Source organism: Pseudophryne corroboree, chromosome 7 (genome assembly GCF_028390025.1).
Source record: "Pseudophryne corroboree isolate aPseCor3 chromosome 7, aPseCor3.hap2, whole genome shotgun sequence".
Classification (NCBI taxonomy): Eukaryota; Metazoa; Chordata; class Amphibia; order Anura; family Myobatrachidae; genus Pseudophryne; species Pseudophryne corroboree.
The window spans coordinates 362,838,716-362,855,990 of record NC_086450.1 but is presented as its reverse complement, the minus strand read 5'-3'; the positions used below and the strand labels follow the sequence as shown (position 1 = coordinate 362,855,990).

Here is a 17,275-nt window from a genome sequence, read left to right as displayed (position 1 = left end):
TATAAATTAAATTACTTAAAACTATGGTTTACACTATTCTATATATGCAGATATCTAGGAATAATAAAGAAGAAATAATTTAATATAATAGCTAAATAATAAATAAATAAAGAATATAATAGCTATTTTTTATATAATATTTAGAAATTTCGCATAAATAGCAAAGGATATCAGATGGCAAATCCACTGGAGACGTCTCTGCTGCTGCGTCCTCTCCAACCGTCACATCCAGTTTGAAAAATAACTGCCATCTTGGCACATGCCATGTCCAACAGTGATGATGTCACCGCTTCCAGGTCACATGACACAGCTCCCACCTGTATCACAGCATCTTCTCTGTACATATAAGGGCTCATTCATCCTGGATTTGGGCTGAGTGTGATCTTAGATGAGAACTTTATAGGGATTAATCTCTAAATATAACAGAAGTCAGGGTTAGCGGCAGAGTAACCTGTTCAGATTTAGGCAGCAGCCGCTCAAACACTGCTCTATGTAATGTGATAAAGAGACACTAGGGGGATTATTTACTAAGCGGCAGCTTTTCAAAGTTTCTGTTTGTCAGCTGTTCTGGCCATGGGATTTGAAAGGCAATAATATTACACCAGGATTGCTTTTCCAGAATGAGAACTGCACGCAAGAAAAGCCGCTTAGTACATATACCCCTAGCGGTGATTACAATACATATTATTAGGAATATCACCAATACTATCAGTTTTGTGTTCCTGGCTTTTATTAGGTCAGGGAGACACAGGAAAGTTATGTATGAAAAAAAGTATAATAAAAAATATTAAATACAAAACATAAATCCAGGTATACAGTATCACACTGTGACTTTCCTTATCTACTTTACAGTATAGTAATATTACATATGTAATTGCTCGAGGTACAGTTAGTGTGCCACCACTTTTTTGTTAATAATTACACCACCAGGTATTGAAGACAAATCATTACCTTCTCCCATTAGGATCAATAATATTTCAATTAAGGCATTTTTAAGGTTTTAAAATTTTCAGAAGGTATGGCCTTTGCTGGGTGGGTGTGGCCAGTGTCATGTGGGCGTGTCCACCCCTACACTATCAGCCCCAACGTCTCCCTAAATATGCAAAAGTAAAATAGTTGCATTATTTTGTGAAGGTAATAGACATTTTATACTTTTGGTGGCTAGACATCATCATGCTGTTATGAAGATGGGCCTATTATTATGTGGAGGCCTGGGTCTGAAGTCCCACCCCCGCATTGTTAATCAGACTCTGCACGCTCTGACTGCAGTCAGCAGGTTATAAACAATTTGGGTCGCACAAGTGATTATCACTCTGTGGTTGATTGAATGATACACACAAAAATACCTACAAAAGGGCGCTGTGTGTAATAATCAAAGACTGACTCTCCGTCCATTATTTACAATGCCCGGAAATCATCAGTGTTGGTTTTTAGTACAATGTGTCTTTTTGTTTTGTTTTCACAGGATTGACTAATTCACTGTTACCTTTATATAGATAAATACAGAACTGTCTGTGAGCACAAAGCTACACTGTTTGCAAAACATAGTTATAGGGAAGTTGGAGTAATGAATTGTGTTGTAGATTTAATTAATTGAAGCCTTTCTTTCACAGCAGCAAATTTCTGTGCAGCTAAGGAGTATGTCTATCTGAATTAAAAGCATATCTTTATATATAGGAGTATTACAGCATATTCTGAGGGCCAGTCACCAAGATTTACTGTGCGGAAATCTTAACATAGCTAAAAATATTGTTTAAATGAAATTATTCTTCCTTCCAGTACAGATGGTTGTGTCCAGAAGTATTAACAGTGTACAACAGAAATCACACAAGGGGTGCTGATTGTGAGCCATACAGTGTGCCCTATCTGTTCTTGTACTTACACCCCCTCCTTATGTTTTATACTTTTGTATGTTTAACAAATGTCCAATGGCTGGTACTATGCAGTGTTTGACTGATGATTTCATGTGTCTTAGATCCTGTCCCATATTAACAAGAATCAGTTACCGGACCCGTTTAATGACATCTCAGTGGGAGGATGGGAAATCACAGATGAACCCATAGGACGCCTGTCAGTCTGGACGGTTTCTTTGCAAGGGAAGGTAGGAGCTACTGTAAAATCACACATTACACATTTTTTTATGGATGGTGAACTAAGTCAGGAAGCTGACCCTCATGCAGCCACTTTACTGACTGACACATTCTGGTATACAGTATAAACAACATATACCCAGTAACTCTGTTGTTCTAGTGAATCGGTTCCTGAATATTGTGTAAAACAATTACCATTAATGATGGAGATATATTTCTCTTACGTCCTAGAGGATGCTGGGGACTCCGTAAGGACCATGGGGATAGACGGGCTCCGCAGGAGACATGGGCACTTTAAGAAAGACTTTAGGTATGGGTGTGCACTGGCTCCTCCCTCTATGCCCCTCCTCCAGACCTCAGTTTACTACTGTGCCCAGAGGAGACTGGGTGCATTACAGGGAGCTCTCCTGAGTTTCATGTCAGAAAGTATTTTGTTAGGTTTTTTATTTTCAGGGAGCCTGCTGGCAACAGACTCCCTGCATCGAGGGACTGAGGAGAGAGAAGCAGACCTACTTCTGTGAGTTTCAAGGCTCTGCTTCTTAGGCTACTGGACATCATTAGCTCCAGAGGGATCGGTACGCAGGTCTCACCCTCGCCGTCCGTCCCAGAGCCGCGCCGCCGTCCTCCTCACAGAGCCGGAAGATAGAAGCCGGGTGAGTATGAGAAGAAAAGAAGACTTCAAAGGCGGCAGAAGACGTCATGATCTTCACTGAGGTAACGCACAGCTATGAAGCTGTGCGCCATTGCTCCCATACACCTCACACACGGCAGTCACTGTAAGGGTGCAGGGCGCAGGGGGGGCGCCCTGGGCAGCATATAAACCTCTTTCTGGCAAAAATAGATATATATATACAGTTGGGCACTGTATATATAATGAGCCCCCGCCAGTTTTCAGTATATTTGAGCGGGACAGAAGCCCGCCGCCGAGGGGGCGGGGCTTCTCCCTCAGCACTCACCAGCGCCATTTTCTCCACAGCACAGCGCTGAGAGGAAGCTCCCCGGACTCTCCCCTGCTTAACCACAGTGAAAGAGGGTTTTGAAGAAGGGGGGGCACATAATTTGGCACATTTATATATGTACAAACAGCGCTACTGGGTAAACATATAATTATATAGTGTTTTTTCCTGGGTCATATAGCGCTGGGTGTGTGCTGGCATACTCTCTCTCTGTCTCTCCAAAGGGCCTTGTGGGGGAACTGTCTTCAGATAAGAGGATTCCCTGAGTGTGTGGTGTGTCGGTACGCGTGCGTCGACATGTCTGAGGTAGAAGGCTTTCAGGGGGAGGAGGAGGAGAGAATGAGTGTGGTGTTTCCGTCGACAACGCCGACACCTGACTGGATGGATATGTGGAAGGTTTTAAGTGCTAATGTAAATTTATTGCACAAAAGATTAGACAAAGCTGAAACTAGGGAACAGCCAGGGAGTCAATCCATGTCTGTCCCTATGTCGCAGGGACCTTCGGGGTCTCAAAAGCGCCCACTATCCCAAATTGTAGACACAGATACCGACACGGATTCTGACTCCAGTGTCGACTACGATGATGCAAAATTACAGCCAAAAGTGGCTAAATGTATTCGATATATGATCATTGCAATAAAAGATGTTTTGCATATCACAGAGGAACCCCCTGTCCCTGACACGAGGGTACACATGTATAAAGGAAAGAAACCTGAGGTAACCTTTCCCCCCTCACATGAGTTGAACGAATTATGTGAAAAAGCTTGGGAATCTCCAGACAAAAAACTGCAGATTCCCAAAAGGATTCTTATGGCGTATCCTTTCCCGCCAACGGACAGGATACAGTGGGAATCCTCCCCTAGGGTGGACAAGGCATTAACACGCTTATCCAAAAAGGTAGCGCTGCCATCCCAAGATACGGCTACCCTCAGGGACCCTGCTGACCGCAAGCAGGAGGTTATCCTGAAGTCCATTTACACACATTCTGGTACCTTACTCAGACCGGCGATTGCGTCGGCCTGGGTTTGTAGCGCGGTAGCAGCATGGACAGATACCTTATCAGCGGACATTGAGACCCTAGATAAGGATACCATTTTATTGACCCTAGGGCATATAAAAGATGCGGTCTTATATATGAGAGATGCTCAAAGAGACATTAGTCTACTGGGTTCTAGAATCAACGCGATGTCCATTTCTGCTAGACGAGTCCTATGGACCCGGCAATGGACAGGTGATGCCGACTCAAAGAGGCATATGGAGGTTTTACCTTATAAGGGTGAGGAATTGTTTGGGGAAGGTCTCTCGGACCTGGTCTCCACAGCTGCAGCGGGTAAATCAAATTTTCTACCTTATATTCCCTCACAGCCTAAGAAAGCACCACATTATCAAATGCAGTCCTTTCGATCACAAAGAAACAAGAAAGTACGAGGTGCGTCCTTTCTTGCCAGAGGTAAGGGCAGAGGAAAAAAGCTGCACAACACAGCTAGTTCCCAGGAACAGAAGTCCTCCCCGGCCTCTACAAAATCCACCGCATGACGCTGGGGCTCCGCTACAGGAGTCCGCCCCAGTGGGGGCACGTCTTTGAATTTTCAGCCACATCTGGGTTCACTCACAGGTGGATCCCTGGGCAATAGAAATTGTTTCCCAGGGTTACAAGCTGGAATTCGAAGAGGTGCCTCCTCGCCGGTTTTTCAAATCGGCCCTACCAGCTTCTCCCCCGGAAAGGGAGATAGTGTAAAATGCAATTCACAAATTGTATCTTCAACAGGTGGTGGTCAAGGTTCCCCTGTTTCAACAAGGGAGGGGATATTACTCAACCCTATTTGTGGTCCCGAAACCGGACGGTTCGGTCAGACCCATTTTAAATTTAAAATCCCTGAACTTATACTTGAAGAGGTTCAAGTTCAAGATGGAATCGCTCAGAGCAGTCATCGCCAGCCTGGAAGGGGGGGATTATATGGTATCTCTGGCCATAAAGGATACATACCTTCATGTTCTCATTTATCCACCTCATCAGGCGTACCTGAGATTTGCGGTACAGGATTGTCATTACCAATTTCAGACGTTGCCATTTGGGCTTTCCACGGTCCCGATGATTTTCACCAAGGTAATGGCGGAAATGATGGTGCTCCTGCGCAAGCAAGGTGTCACAATTATCCCGTACTTGGACGATCTCCTCATAAAAGCGAGATCAAGAGAGCAGTTACTGAACAGCGTGTCACTTTCACTGAAGGTGTTACAGCAACACGGCTGGATTCTCAATATGCCGAAGTCGCAGTTGGTTCCTACGACTCGTCTGACTTTCTTGGGCATGATTTTGGATACAGCCTAGAAAAAGGTTTATCTTCCGATAGAAAAAGCTCAGGAACTCATGACTCTAGTCAGGAACTTATTGAAGCCAAAACAGGTGTCAGTGCATCACTGCACTCGAGTCCTGGGAAAGATGGTGGCATCATACGAAGCCATTCCCTTCGGCAGGTTCCATGCAAGGACTTTCCAATGGGACCTATTGGGCAAATGGTCCGGGTCGCATCTACAAATGCATCGGTTGATCACCCTGTCCCCCAGGGCCAGGGTATCGCTCCTGTGGTGGCTGCAGAGTGCTCACCTTCTAGAAGGCCGCAGGTTCGGCATTCAGGACTGGATCCTGGTGACCACGGACGCGAGCCTCCGAGGTTGGGGAGCAGTCACGCAGGGAAGAAACTTCCAAGGTCTTTGGTCAAGTCAAGAGACTTGTCTTCACATCAACATCCTGGAACTGAGGGCCATATACAACGCCCTATGTCAAGCGGAGAGTTTACTGCGCATCCGACCAGTTCTGATCCAGTCAGACAACATCACCGCAGTGGCTCATGTAAACTGCCAAGGCGGCACAAGGAGCAGAGTGGCAATGGCGGAAGCCGCCAGGATTCTTCGCTGGGCGGAAAATCATGTAAGCGCACTGTCAGCAGTGTTCATTTCGGGAGTGGACAACTGGGAAGCAGACTTTCTCAGCAGACATGACCTGCATCCAGGAGAGTAAGGACTTCATCAGGAAGTCTTCGCACAGATTGCAAGTCAGTGGGGACTGCCCCGGATAGACATGATGGCGTCCCGCCGCAACAAAAAGCTACAGAGGTATTGCGCCAGATCAAAAGACCCTCAGGCGGTAGCTGTAGACCAAACGAAAAAACAAATTGAAGGCGCTGTCCAGAATAGAGACTATTTATTAAAATAATTTGTAATTAGACATGAAAAATAATATACCCTTTTGCTACTATTCTTCAATTATTAAATAAAACATCAAGTTTATTAAAAAAACACTTGGCTTAAAATTTACTACTAGCACAGCTGTGTACAATAGTTACACTTGTTAATAAATCAACACTGGCTACACCATCTGAAACAATTGTTTCATATTCCATACCACAGTGAAACACTATTCATTTCAATACAGCCTACTGAAACCTATAAGTCCAGACTTATCTAGAGGATTAAAATACCGTATACAATAGTATTTATAATTGCTTATATCCTCCCGCTGGTAGAAGGTAATTATTATTCACAGTGCTGTTGAAATAAAATCCATCAAATGAGGTGAAAAGCTGTCAGTTTTACTGATCTCGTTTGTATATGATTTTAACGGGCGTCCCCGTTTACTGACACTTTCAAATGACAATTGCGTTGTGGAGACTGTCAGATGTAATTCACAGTCAATTGTGGAGCCGCTACGGCTATCTGTAATTAGTGCTCACCCGTGTCTTTTCAAATCTGGCCGCCTAGAGCTGCATCTCCCGTCAAGCGTTCGTCCCCACGTTTAAGCTCGGCGGTTCCACCGCTGACCTCTGCGCCGGAGGTCTCACAGTGGAAGTCTCGTAGTCCGCCTCCAATATAATTAGGTGCAGGCAGTTGGAACCGGGGCACTCTTTCGGCTGATACGGGGGCGGCTTTAGCGGCTGACCAGGATCACCTCACGATCTCCGGGAGTAAAACGAAATCTCACCGGCACTTGGAGATTAATCTCGTTTTAGATGGTTGTATCCATAAGTGTAGGGGTAACACAACGCGTTTCTCAGCCTCGTGTTAATGGCTGTTTCATCAGAAGTATATCTCCCCCTTCAGACTCACTGCTTTTATCCTCACAGAATGCAGCAATCATCATCTCAACAGGTGCTTTAACCCTTTCACTATCAATTAGTTTTCAGCAACGTGCACATAAAATAGTAAAATGAAGAGACATATAAATTTTCTTACATTATCTTACTAATAAAATCTTACTAATAGAGTCCCTATTTATTGGGACCAATTTTTGTGACAGCCAGCACACACAGAACATCACTATTTAATATTTAACATTATAATCAATTATTTATAGATTCTTATTATCAATCAATAATTATCCGTCAACAATTATCAATTATTATCCAATAATCATTCTTTATCAATTAATAATTTCTAGGTAAATATCTCTCATTCATATAGAACACTGTAATTGACAATTAAACTATGAGATCTAATCTAATATAACAAGCAGGATATGGGTATTGATCCAAATCCCTCTAAGACTGTACCCTTATCTTAATACTTATTGATCTAATAATAAACCCTAATAACAATCACAGTACAGAATCACTAGTTTCAATCCTTAGAAAGGATTTTTAATAGAAATATATTCTTACTTAAGGCTAAATAATCTATTATTACAGGTTGAGTATCCCATATCCAAAATGCTTGGGACCAGAGGTATTTTGGATATCGGATTTTTCCGTATTTTGGAATAATTGCATACCATAATGAGATATCGTGGCTGTGGGACCTAAGTCTAAGCACAGAATGCATTTATGTTACATATACACCTTATACACACAGCCTGAAGGTCATTTTAGCCAATATTTTTTATAACTTTGTGTATTAAACAAAGTGTGTGTACATTCACACAATTCATTTATGTTTCATATACACCTTATACACACAGCCTAAAGGTCATTTAATACAATATTTTTAATAACTTTGTGTATTAAACAAAGTTTGTGTACATTGAGCCATCAAAAAACAAAGGTTTCACTATCACACTCTCACTCAGAAAATTCCGTATTTCGGAATATTCCGTATTTCGGAATATTTGGATATGGGATACTCAACCTGTAATAATATAATAATAAAAAAATATAAAAAAGAGACAAGGACGGACTATAATCCTATTCTAAACCCCCCTAGACAGTATTTAGTTCAATAGTATCGTTAAGACCATACGGTACCAATGTCCCCAACTTAAATATCCAGAAGGCCTCTTTTTTACATAGTTCACGATATCTATCTCCCCCCCCCCCCCCCTAGCAGTCACTTTGATCTGTTTAATAGCTTTCACTTGTAAATCTTTTAATTTCCCTTTTTCACAATTCATTATATGTCTTGGTAAACTATGATTTTTAGATTGATTAACTATCCCCCTCCTATGTTCTAAGAACCTGACATTTAGACTACGAATGGTGCGACCCACATATTGAATTCCACACCCACATGTTAGAACATAGATCACATATGCAGACTGGCAATTCATAAAGTCTTCTAATGGATGGGATTTTCCATCTGTATATGAGGTGACCATATTACTTCTATGTTCTGCATGTGGGCAGGTCATGCATCCATTCCGTCCACACCTAAAGAACCCTTTAGGTTTTGGTGGTAGCCAATCTAATGTCATATTATGGTTCATTAAATCACCTAATTTTTTTCTTCGTAACATACTGGGTGCCAGTTTTTGTTTTAGGTTTCTGGACTTCCTAAACACTACCTTCCTTCTCTCTTTTAATATAGGGGCTAGAAATTTATCATGTTTTAACAGTTGCATATTCCTTTCAACAATAGATTTAAGCTGCTGTGCAGCTGAGTTGTATTGAGTTATGAAAAGCGGGGGGCTGGTCTCCAAACCTTTTACAATTTTCTTTGATACATTATCATTTAGCAATGTTGATCGTTCTATTTTTCCTACATCTTCAAGTGCTCTAAATAACAGATCCTCTGGATATCCTTGTTCCACAAAGGATTTGTACATCAGAACTGATTGTTCTTCAAAAACATCCTTTTAAAAACAGTTTCTCTTTAAACGGAGAAACTGCCCTTTCGGTATATTTTCTTTCCCTTTCCTATGATGGCAACTCCGATAATTAAGATATTTTTTACAATCCACATTCTTAGTGTAAGTTGAGGTACGTATCCCGCCATCCACTACACTGACTGTTATATCCAAAAAATTAATAACCGTCTCACTACAAGTACTCGTGAATTTTAAACCAAAGTCATTTGTATTTAGGTGCTCAACAAAACCTGTGATTGACTCAAAATCCCCATCCCAAATAAAAAATAAATCATCTATGAACCTCCCATAGAGGACCATGCTCGCGCCGAACCCGCCACCCCAAATGAGACGCTCCTCAAAGAGTCCCATATAGAGGTTGGCGAAGCTCGGCGCGAACCTGGTCCCCATGGCGGTCCCATGTGTCTGCAAGTAATATTGAGTGTCAAACAAAAAATAATTGTGTTAGTATAAATTCAATTGCTGTTAAAATAAACTCCCGTGATAAATCAGAACGTGTTGTATCTTGTTTCAAATAATAATCTACTGCAGACAGTCCAGTGGAGTGCGGGATATTCGTATATAATGCCTCAACGTCACAGGTGAGGAGTTTGTACGTACTCTTCCATTCAACACTTTCCAATTTTTGTAGGAAGTGTGTGGTGTCCTTAATGTGGGATTTCAAGGATATCACATGTCCCTGTATTTGAGCATCCACGTAAGCTGCCAAATTAGATGTCATTGAATTTATACCCGAAATTATCGGGCGTCCCGGCGGGTGCTCAAGGCACTTGTGGACTTTTGGCAAATGGTAATATATCGGTGTAACCGGATATCGATTGAACAGAAAATGCCATTCTTCTTTAGAAATGACATCCTGTTCCAACGCTCTATCTAACATATCTTTTATCTCTTTTTGAAATTGCAAAGTTGGGTTAGAGACCAATTTCTTATAGAACTTGCTATTATTCAATTGTCTTAGGGCTTCTTCTAAATAATCTTGTATGTTTTGAATAACAAGTGTCCCCCACTTTATCTGCTTGCTTAATAATTATTTCCCTATCTCCCATTAATCTCTTTAATGCCTGTCTTTCTTTCTTGGATAGGTTATCCTTACTCTTATTCTTTCTTGGATAGGTTATCCTTACTCTTAAATGAACCTGGATTTTGACACATGGTTTTGAAATCCTCTAATGTTGATGAATAAAAACTTTCAACAAAAGGACCTTGATGCTGAAGGGGGTAGAAATTAGACGGATTTTTAAAAACCTTCTTTTGTGACATATTGGTATCATATATTTTCTTCATCATTCTCTGACAACAATGACTCTAAAATTTCCAATGGAACCGAATCATTCTTGTCGAGGATGATGGGAGTACCTTCTATCCCTTTTCTCTGAAGATCCTTTATCACAAAGTACCTTTTTCTACTGAGTGATCTCACAAATTTATTGAGAGCCACAAATAAATCAAACATATTTGGTTTCATAACTGGAGCAAAACTCAATCCTTTATTTAATAACGAGGTTTCTTCAGAGGAAAGGATTTTAGAAGATAAATTAAATATTCCTTTTGGATTCAATTCCATCGGGAGTTTTTGCTTGGATTTTTTGCTACGTCTTCCACCTCGAGTTCCCCTCTTTCTACCTCTCTGTCCCTTTTTCTGTTCCATTGTGTTATATCGTGATACCCCCTTGATACTGGTGGTGACACTCGAGTCGGGGATCTCTGGTGATTGGTTTCTCTGTCCCTTTCTAAAAAACAACGTTGTTTATTGTCTATAGAAATGGGATTCACTGATTCATAGGCTCCTGAATCCTTGAGTTTTTCATATCTGTTGGTATGTTCATAGTCTCCCCATGAAGTTTTCCTATATTTATTTGTACTCCTAAAGTTTCCCCTAGGGGAAAATTGTTTCCTTTGTCCCCCTAGTTGGTAATTGGCTCCCCTCTGAGGTTCATTAAACCTCTGATTCCTTTGTCTAGATGGGGTTCTAAATTTCCTCTTGTTAGAAATGGATCTCTGTCTTTTGTTATATGTCCGTACTCGATCTCTCTCATAATCCGTCCTGTCTCTATCTTACTTATCATCCTTCTTAAGTATAAGACTTTTTTCAAAATCCTCAATTCTCCTATTAATTTTTAGATCTCTTTCCTCATAGCCTGCTTGTTTCTCAAATTTCTTTAGTTCATTAGCTATTTTATCAATCTCTACCTGAATTTCTGTCACTTTCTCCATCCGATATTTAATCAGTAACCTCATCAGAGATTTAGAACAGTCATCCAGTGTTCTATTCCAAGTATTTAAAAATCCAGTATCATTTTGAAAGGAGGAATTTTTAAAAATTCTTAACCCTCTAGGGATCAGGTCCCTATCAAGATATTTCTGTAGGGTAACCTGATCCCACCAATGTCGAGTCTCTGCTAGACAGAGTGACTCCATTTTGTTAAACAATTTGTGCATATCATTATTTTCCTCTAGAGAGAAATCATCTCTATTACTAGTTGTTAAATTAGTAACATAATTATTCCTCCTTTCAAGTCTCTCAGATGTACACCTGAGACCTGGCATGATGTCCAGAAAAGCTGCTTTAATCAACAAGCCAAACTAAACCAAAAACCAAATATAAGCGCTAGACTGGAGTGTGTGTCAGCTGTCACAATTTTACCTCAATTAGTACTAATCTTCCCTATTGTGGACTGCTGCCCTCAAAAAATGGGTTGTTGAATCCCACTAGTTATACCACCAAACGAAAAAACAAATTGAAGGCGCTGTCCAGAATAGAGACTATTTATTAAAATAATTTGTAATTAGACATGAAAAATAATATACCCTTTTGCTACTATTCTTCAATTATTCAATAAAACATCAAGTTTATTAAAAAAACACTTGGCTTAAAATTTACTACTAGCACAGCTGTGTACAATAGTTACACTTGTTAATAAATCTACAGCTGTGCTAGTAGTACATTTTAAGCCAAGTGTTTTTTTTTAATAAACTTGATGTTTTATTGAATAATTGAAGAATAGTAGCAAAAGGGTATTATTTTTCATGTCTAATTACAAATTATTTTAATAAATAGTCTCTATTCTGGACAGCGCCTTCAATTTGTTTTTTCGTTTGGTGGTATAACTAGTGGGATTCAACAACCCATTTTTTGAGGGCAGCAGTCCACAATAGGGTAGCTGTAGACGCCCTAGTGACACCGTGGGTGTTCCAGTCGGTCTATGTGTTTCCTCCTCTTCCTCTCATACCAAAGGTGTTGAGAATAATAAGAAAAAGAGGAGTGAGAACAATTCTCATTGTTCCAGATTGGCCACGAAGGACCTGGTATCCGGATCTGCTGGAAATGCTCACAGAAGATCCGTGGCCTCTTCCTCTATGACAGGACCTGTTGCAACAGGGGCCCTGTCTGTTCCAAGACTTACCGCGGCTGCGTTTGACGGCATGGCGGTTGAACGCAGGATCCTAGCGGAAAAAGGCATTCCGGATGAGGTCATTCCTACGCTGATAAAGGCTAGGAAGGATGTGACAGCTAAACATTAGCACCGTATATGGCGAAAATATGTTTCTTGATGTGAAGCCAGGAATGTTCCTACGGAAGAATTCCATCTGGGCCGTTTCCTTCACTTCCTACAGACTGGAGTGAATTTGGGCCTAAAATTAGGCTCCATTAAGGTTCAGATTTCGGCCTTATCCATTTTTTTTCCAAAAAGAATTGGCTTCTCTCCCAGAAGTACAGACTTTTGTGAAGGGAGTGCTGCATATTCAGCCTCCTTTTATACCTCCGGTGGCGCCTTGGGACCTTAACGTGGTGTTGAGTTTCCTTAAGTCGCACTGTTTTGAACCATTTCAAACGGTGGAGTTAAAATATCTAACTTGGAAGGTGGTCATGTTATTAGCCTTGGCTTCGGCTAGGCGAGTGTCGGAATTGGCGGCTTTGTCTCATAAAAGCCCCTATCTGGTTTTCTATATGGATAGAGCGGAATTGCGGACCCGTCCTCAATTCTTGCCTAAGGTGGTGTCATCTTTTCATATGAACCAACCTATTGTGGTGCCTGTGGCTACGCGAGACTTGGAGGATTCCGAGTCCCTTGATGTAGTCAGGGCTTTGAAAATTTACGTGGCCAGAACGGCTAGAGTCAGAAAAACAGAAGCACTGTTTGTCCTATATGCAGCCAACAAGGTTGGCGCCCCTGCTTCTAAGCAGACTATTGCTCGCTGGATCTGTAACACGATTCAGCAGGCGCATTCTACGGCTGGATTGCCGTTACCAAAATCGGTCAAGGCCCATTCCACTAGGAAGGTGGGCTCTTCTTGGGCGGCTGCCCGAGGGATCTCGGCACTACAACTATGCCGAGCTGCTACTTGGTCGGGTTCAAACACCTTTGCAAAGTTCTATAAGTTTAATACCCTGGCTGAGGAGGACCTCCTGTTTGCTCAATCGGTGCTGCAGAGTCATCCGCACTCTCCCGCCCGTTTGGGAGCTTTGGTATAATCCCCATGGTCCTTACGGAGTCCCCAGCATCCTCTAGGACGTAAGAGAAAATAAGATTTTAAACCTACCGGTAAATCTTTTTCTCGTAGTCCGTAGAGGATGCTGGGCGCCCGTCCCAAGTGCGGACTACTTCTGCAAGACTTGTATATAGTTTTGCTTACATAAGGGTATGTTATAGTTTTCATCGGTCTTGGACTGATGCTATGTTGTTTTCATACTGTTAACTGGTTAGTATATCACAAGTTATACGGTGTGATTGGTGTGGCTGGTATGAATCTTGCCCTTGGATTACAAAAAATCCTTTCCTCGTACTGTTCGTCTCCTCTGGGCACAGTTTCTTTAACTGAGGTCTGGAGGAGGGGCATAGAGGGAGGAGCCAGTGCACACCCATACCTAAAGTCTTTCTTAAAGTGCCCATGTCTCCTGCGGAGCCCGTCTATCCCCATGGTCCTTACAGAGTCCCCAGCATCCTCTACGGACTACGAGAAAAAGATTTACCGGTAGGTTTAAAATCTTATTTTTGCGTATATTGTTCTGGCCAGTTATACTTCTTTTACCTGTAGGTTTGGTACAGAGAGAATGTTTGTCATGAAAATCCTGAGGGATCGTCCTGGTCAGAAATAGAAACTCCCAGCGAGGTCATACAGATCAGCTGTGGCCCCTACGACCTCTTGTGGGCTGCACTCTGGGAAGGCCAGGCCATAGTACGGGAAGGTATCAGCAGGAATAACCCTAAAGGTAAATATCACAATACAGTACTCTACCTTTTCTTAGGTCCTTATTTGTAAACCTGATTTTTATCAGGATGGCTGGTAGTTGACTCTCAGTTTCGTTGTCATGTGTGTGAAGTCATCGATCCCAATTAACTAAGCCTGTGGTCATGCCCCCACTTCATCTTTGCCTTCTCCCAGCCAGCCAAACATGGTTTGCTGCTATGCAAACAGTTTGGGATCAAGACAGTGCGCTGCAAACTGTAAGATATTACAGTTACACAAAACAAGAGTATTAAAATTGCAATGGAAAGTTATGTGGGATACAGAGTTACATTGTTGGGAGTATAGTGGTCGGTCTTCCTCTGGCTTAGGGTGACAACCAGTAGATTCTAGGAATTTCCTAGCTGAGTCATTCATCTTGCTGTATCATATGGTCAGTTGTGTTTTCTCACAGATCAATATAGTAGAATAATAGGGTACGTACAAAGGGGATCGTTCCAAGTTGATCGCTCGCTAGCTACTTTTAGCAGCCGTGCAGACGCATAGTAGCCGCCCACGGGGGAGTGTATTTTCGCTTTGCAAGTGTGCAAACGCGTGTGCAGCCGAGCGGGACAAAAAAGTTTTCTGCAGTTTCTGAGTAGCTCTGGACTTACTCAGCCCTTGCGATCACTTCAGTCTTTTTGGTCCAGGAATTGACATCAGACACCGGCCCTGCAAACGCCTGGACACGCCTGCGTTTTTCCAAACACACCCAGAAAACGGTCAGTTGACACCCATAAACGCCTTCTTCCTGTCAATCTCCCTGCGAATGGATTCTTCGTAAAACCAATTGCCCAGCAACGATTCGCTTTGTACCCGTACGACACGCCTGCGCATTGTGGTGCATAAGCATGCGCAGTAGTAACCTGTTCTCTGCGAAAAACGGCAGCGAGCGATCAACTCGGAATGACCCCCATAATGGGAACCTACAGGCAGATTTCGGCCATTTAAGCTAAGTCTAAACAGCCTTTTAGGTCAAGCTGTTTGTCAAGGTATCCGATATGTGGTTGATGAGATAGGCATGGAAGAAAATGGAAAATAGAAGCATAGAACCTGAACAGATGAAGATGTAGGAAAAGTCATCATATGGGATGAGGTACAATGAGTTATTCTAGTTAAATCTAGGATGGTGGTGCACAGCAGCTGTCTGATGAGGCAACACAACTTGATACATCAGCACCTTATATGATTTTAAGTGCAGTCATGTACACAAATCAATATATTACCTTTCAGTTGGGTCCAGTGGTTCCTTCAGTAGAAATAATTTGTTTTTCATGCTAATACAGTAAGTGTAAGCATTGCTAATGTAAGGCTGGCTGGCAGGAACATTGGAAATATGGGCTTGTTCTGATGTGACAGGATCTTTCTTCTTTGCGAAATTAATTGTAGCGTGTTCATCCCCATATAGTAAAGTAGTGAGGCCGCTCATATATGTTGTGTTTCTCCTAACAGGCAGTTCCTGGACCACTGTGGAAGCTCCAACACCCGGGGATAGAATCATGCACGTGGCTGCTGGTGTCAACGTGGTTTGGGCTGTGACTAAGGAACACAAAGTAAGGCTCAGAGAAGTAATGTGCATCATCTCAGGCCAGCGCTAGCCAGATCTTAAAGGACCTCAAAACCTGAATAGACGTTTACTTAAAAAGCATGAATAGAAATAACATTCTGTCATAGTGTTCCTCTTTATTATTGTATTGGTACATGCTATTTTCTCAGTTATTTTCAAAAGTTGCTTAAAAGAAGCTTGCGGTGATGTTCTTCACGGGTGTCCCTGAGAGGAAGCTGCATGTAGGGAAATGTCTACCCAGCACCACAATCATGATTTTATTGTGAATGGGTACAGACGAGGAATGTGTATAGAGTTACTACAGATGTGTCCTCATACATCATTGGTGCAGTCACACCAAATAGCCCCTCTCGGCGTGCCAGGTCCTGGGAGACTCTGCTAATGTTGGGCGTTTTATGTTGTTGCCAAAAATGCATCTCAGTCTCAGCGCGATGCAGCAAGGACATATCAGGAGACTGTGCTGATTAATATGACATGCAACACTTGTATATCTGTGTGTGACTGAGTCCCTGAATCTGTATATGAAGTACTACATAGTAGCAGCCACAGCTTTGTTCTAATACAAGTTCTGTTCTGCTCCATATAGAAACTCAGGGGTAAATGTATGAAGCAGTGATAAGAATGGAGAAGTGAGCCAGTGGAGAAGTTGCCCAACTTCTCCACTGACTAATTTCTCCACTCTTATCACTGCTTCATACATTTACCCCTCAGTCACACACAATATACAAGTGCATATCAAATTAATCAGTACAGTCTCCTGGTGCGTCCTAGTCACATTGTGGTGCGACTAAGACGCACATTCAGGGGAAAAAAGACACCCGACGCTGGCAGAGTTGCACAGGACCTGACGGCTCACTCACCAGGCATCGCATGCTGCATTGCGTTTTGAGGCTAAATATGTGGGGACACATCTGTAAATCAGATACAAGCCTCATTCTTGTAGATCACTCTTGTAACTCACTGATTACCATGTTGCTTGGTGGTTGCGTGTACATCGCACAGATGGGTGGTTTCACCTAGTAGGGCTTAGCTGTAAATGAGTCGAGAGCACAGCAGTAAGGAATCAAGTAATCTTGCACCTGGACAAACCGTGTTGCATGCAGTGTAAGCACTGGCTGCTTTGGCAGGTAGCCCAGAAATGCTGGACAGTATTATTTTTACACTGCAACTAAAGGCCTATACACACTGGGCCATTTTGAGGTTAAAGTAGCTCACTCTTGGCATTTTGAGCTCAAACTGGGCCAGTGTATATGGCCGGGTGATGAGCGGTGAGCACTGATGCGCTCTCCCGCATCGTCGCTGGCCACCGCTGTCCGTCGGGCTGTTTGTACAGCCGAGTGAAGCACTTTACACAGTC

General features: G+C 42.3%; 1 protein-coding gene across 4 annotated transcripts in view; it reads left to right on the top strand.

Annotated features, from left to right (window-relative positions):
- The window catches only part of TECPR1 (tectonin beta-propeller repeat containing 1), a 304,477-nt gene that overhangs the window by 87,571 nt on the left and 199,631 nt on the right, over window positions 1–17,275 (top strand). For all 4 annotated transcript variants that reach the window (XM_063934496.1, XM_063934495.1, XM_063934497.1 and 1 more), the window contains exons 5-7: window positions 1,976–2,101; window positions 14,163–14,337; window positions 15,804–15,904. In XM_063934496.1, the coding sequence (XP_063790566.1) occupies window positions 1,976–2,101; window positions 14,163–14,337; window positions 15,804–15,904 (402 nt within the window). The remainder of the gene's footprint in view (window positions 1–1,975; window positions 2,102–14,162; window positions 14,338–15,803; window positions 15,905–17,275) is intronic.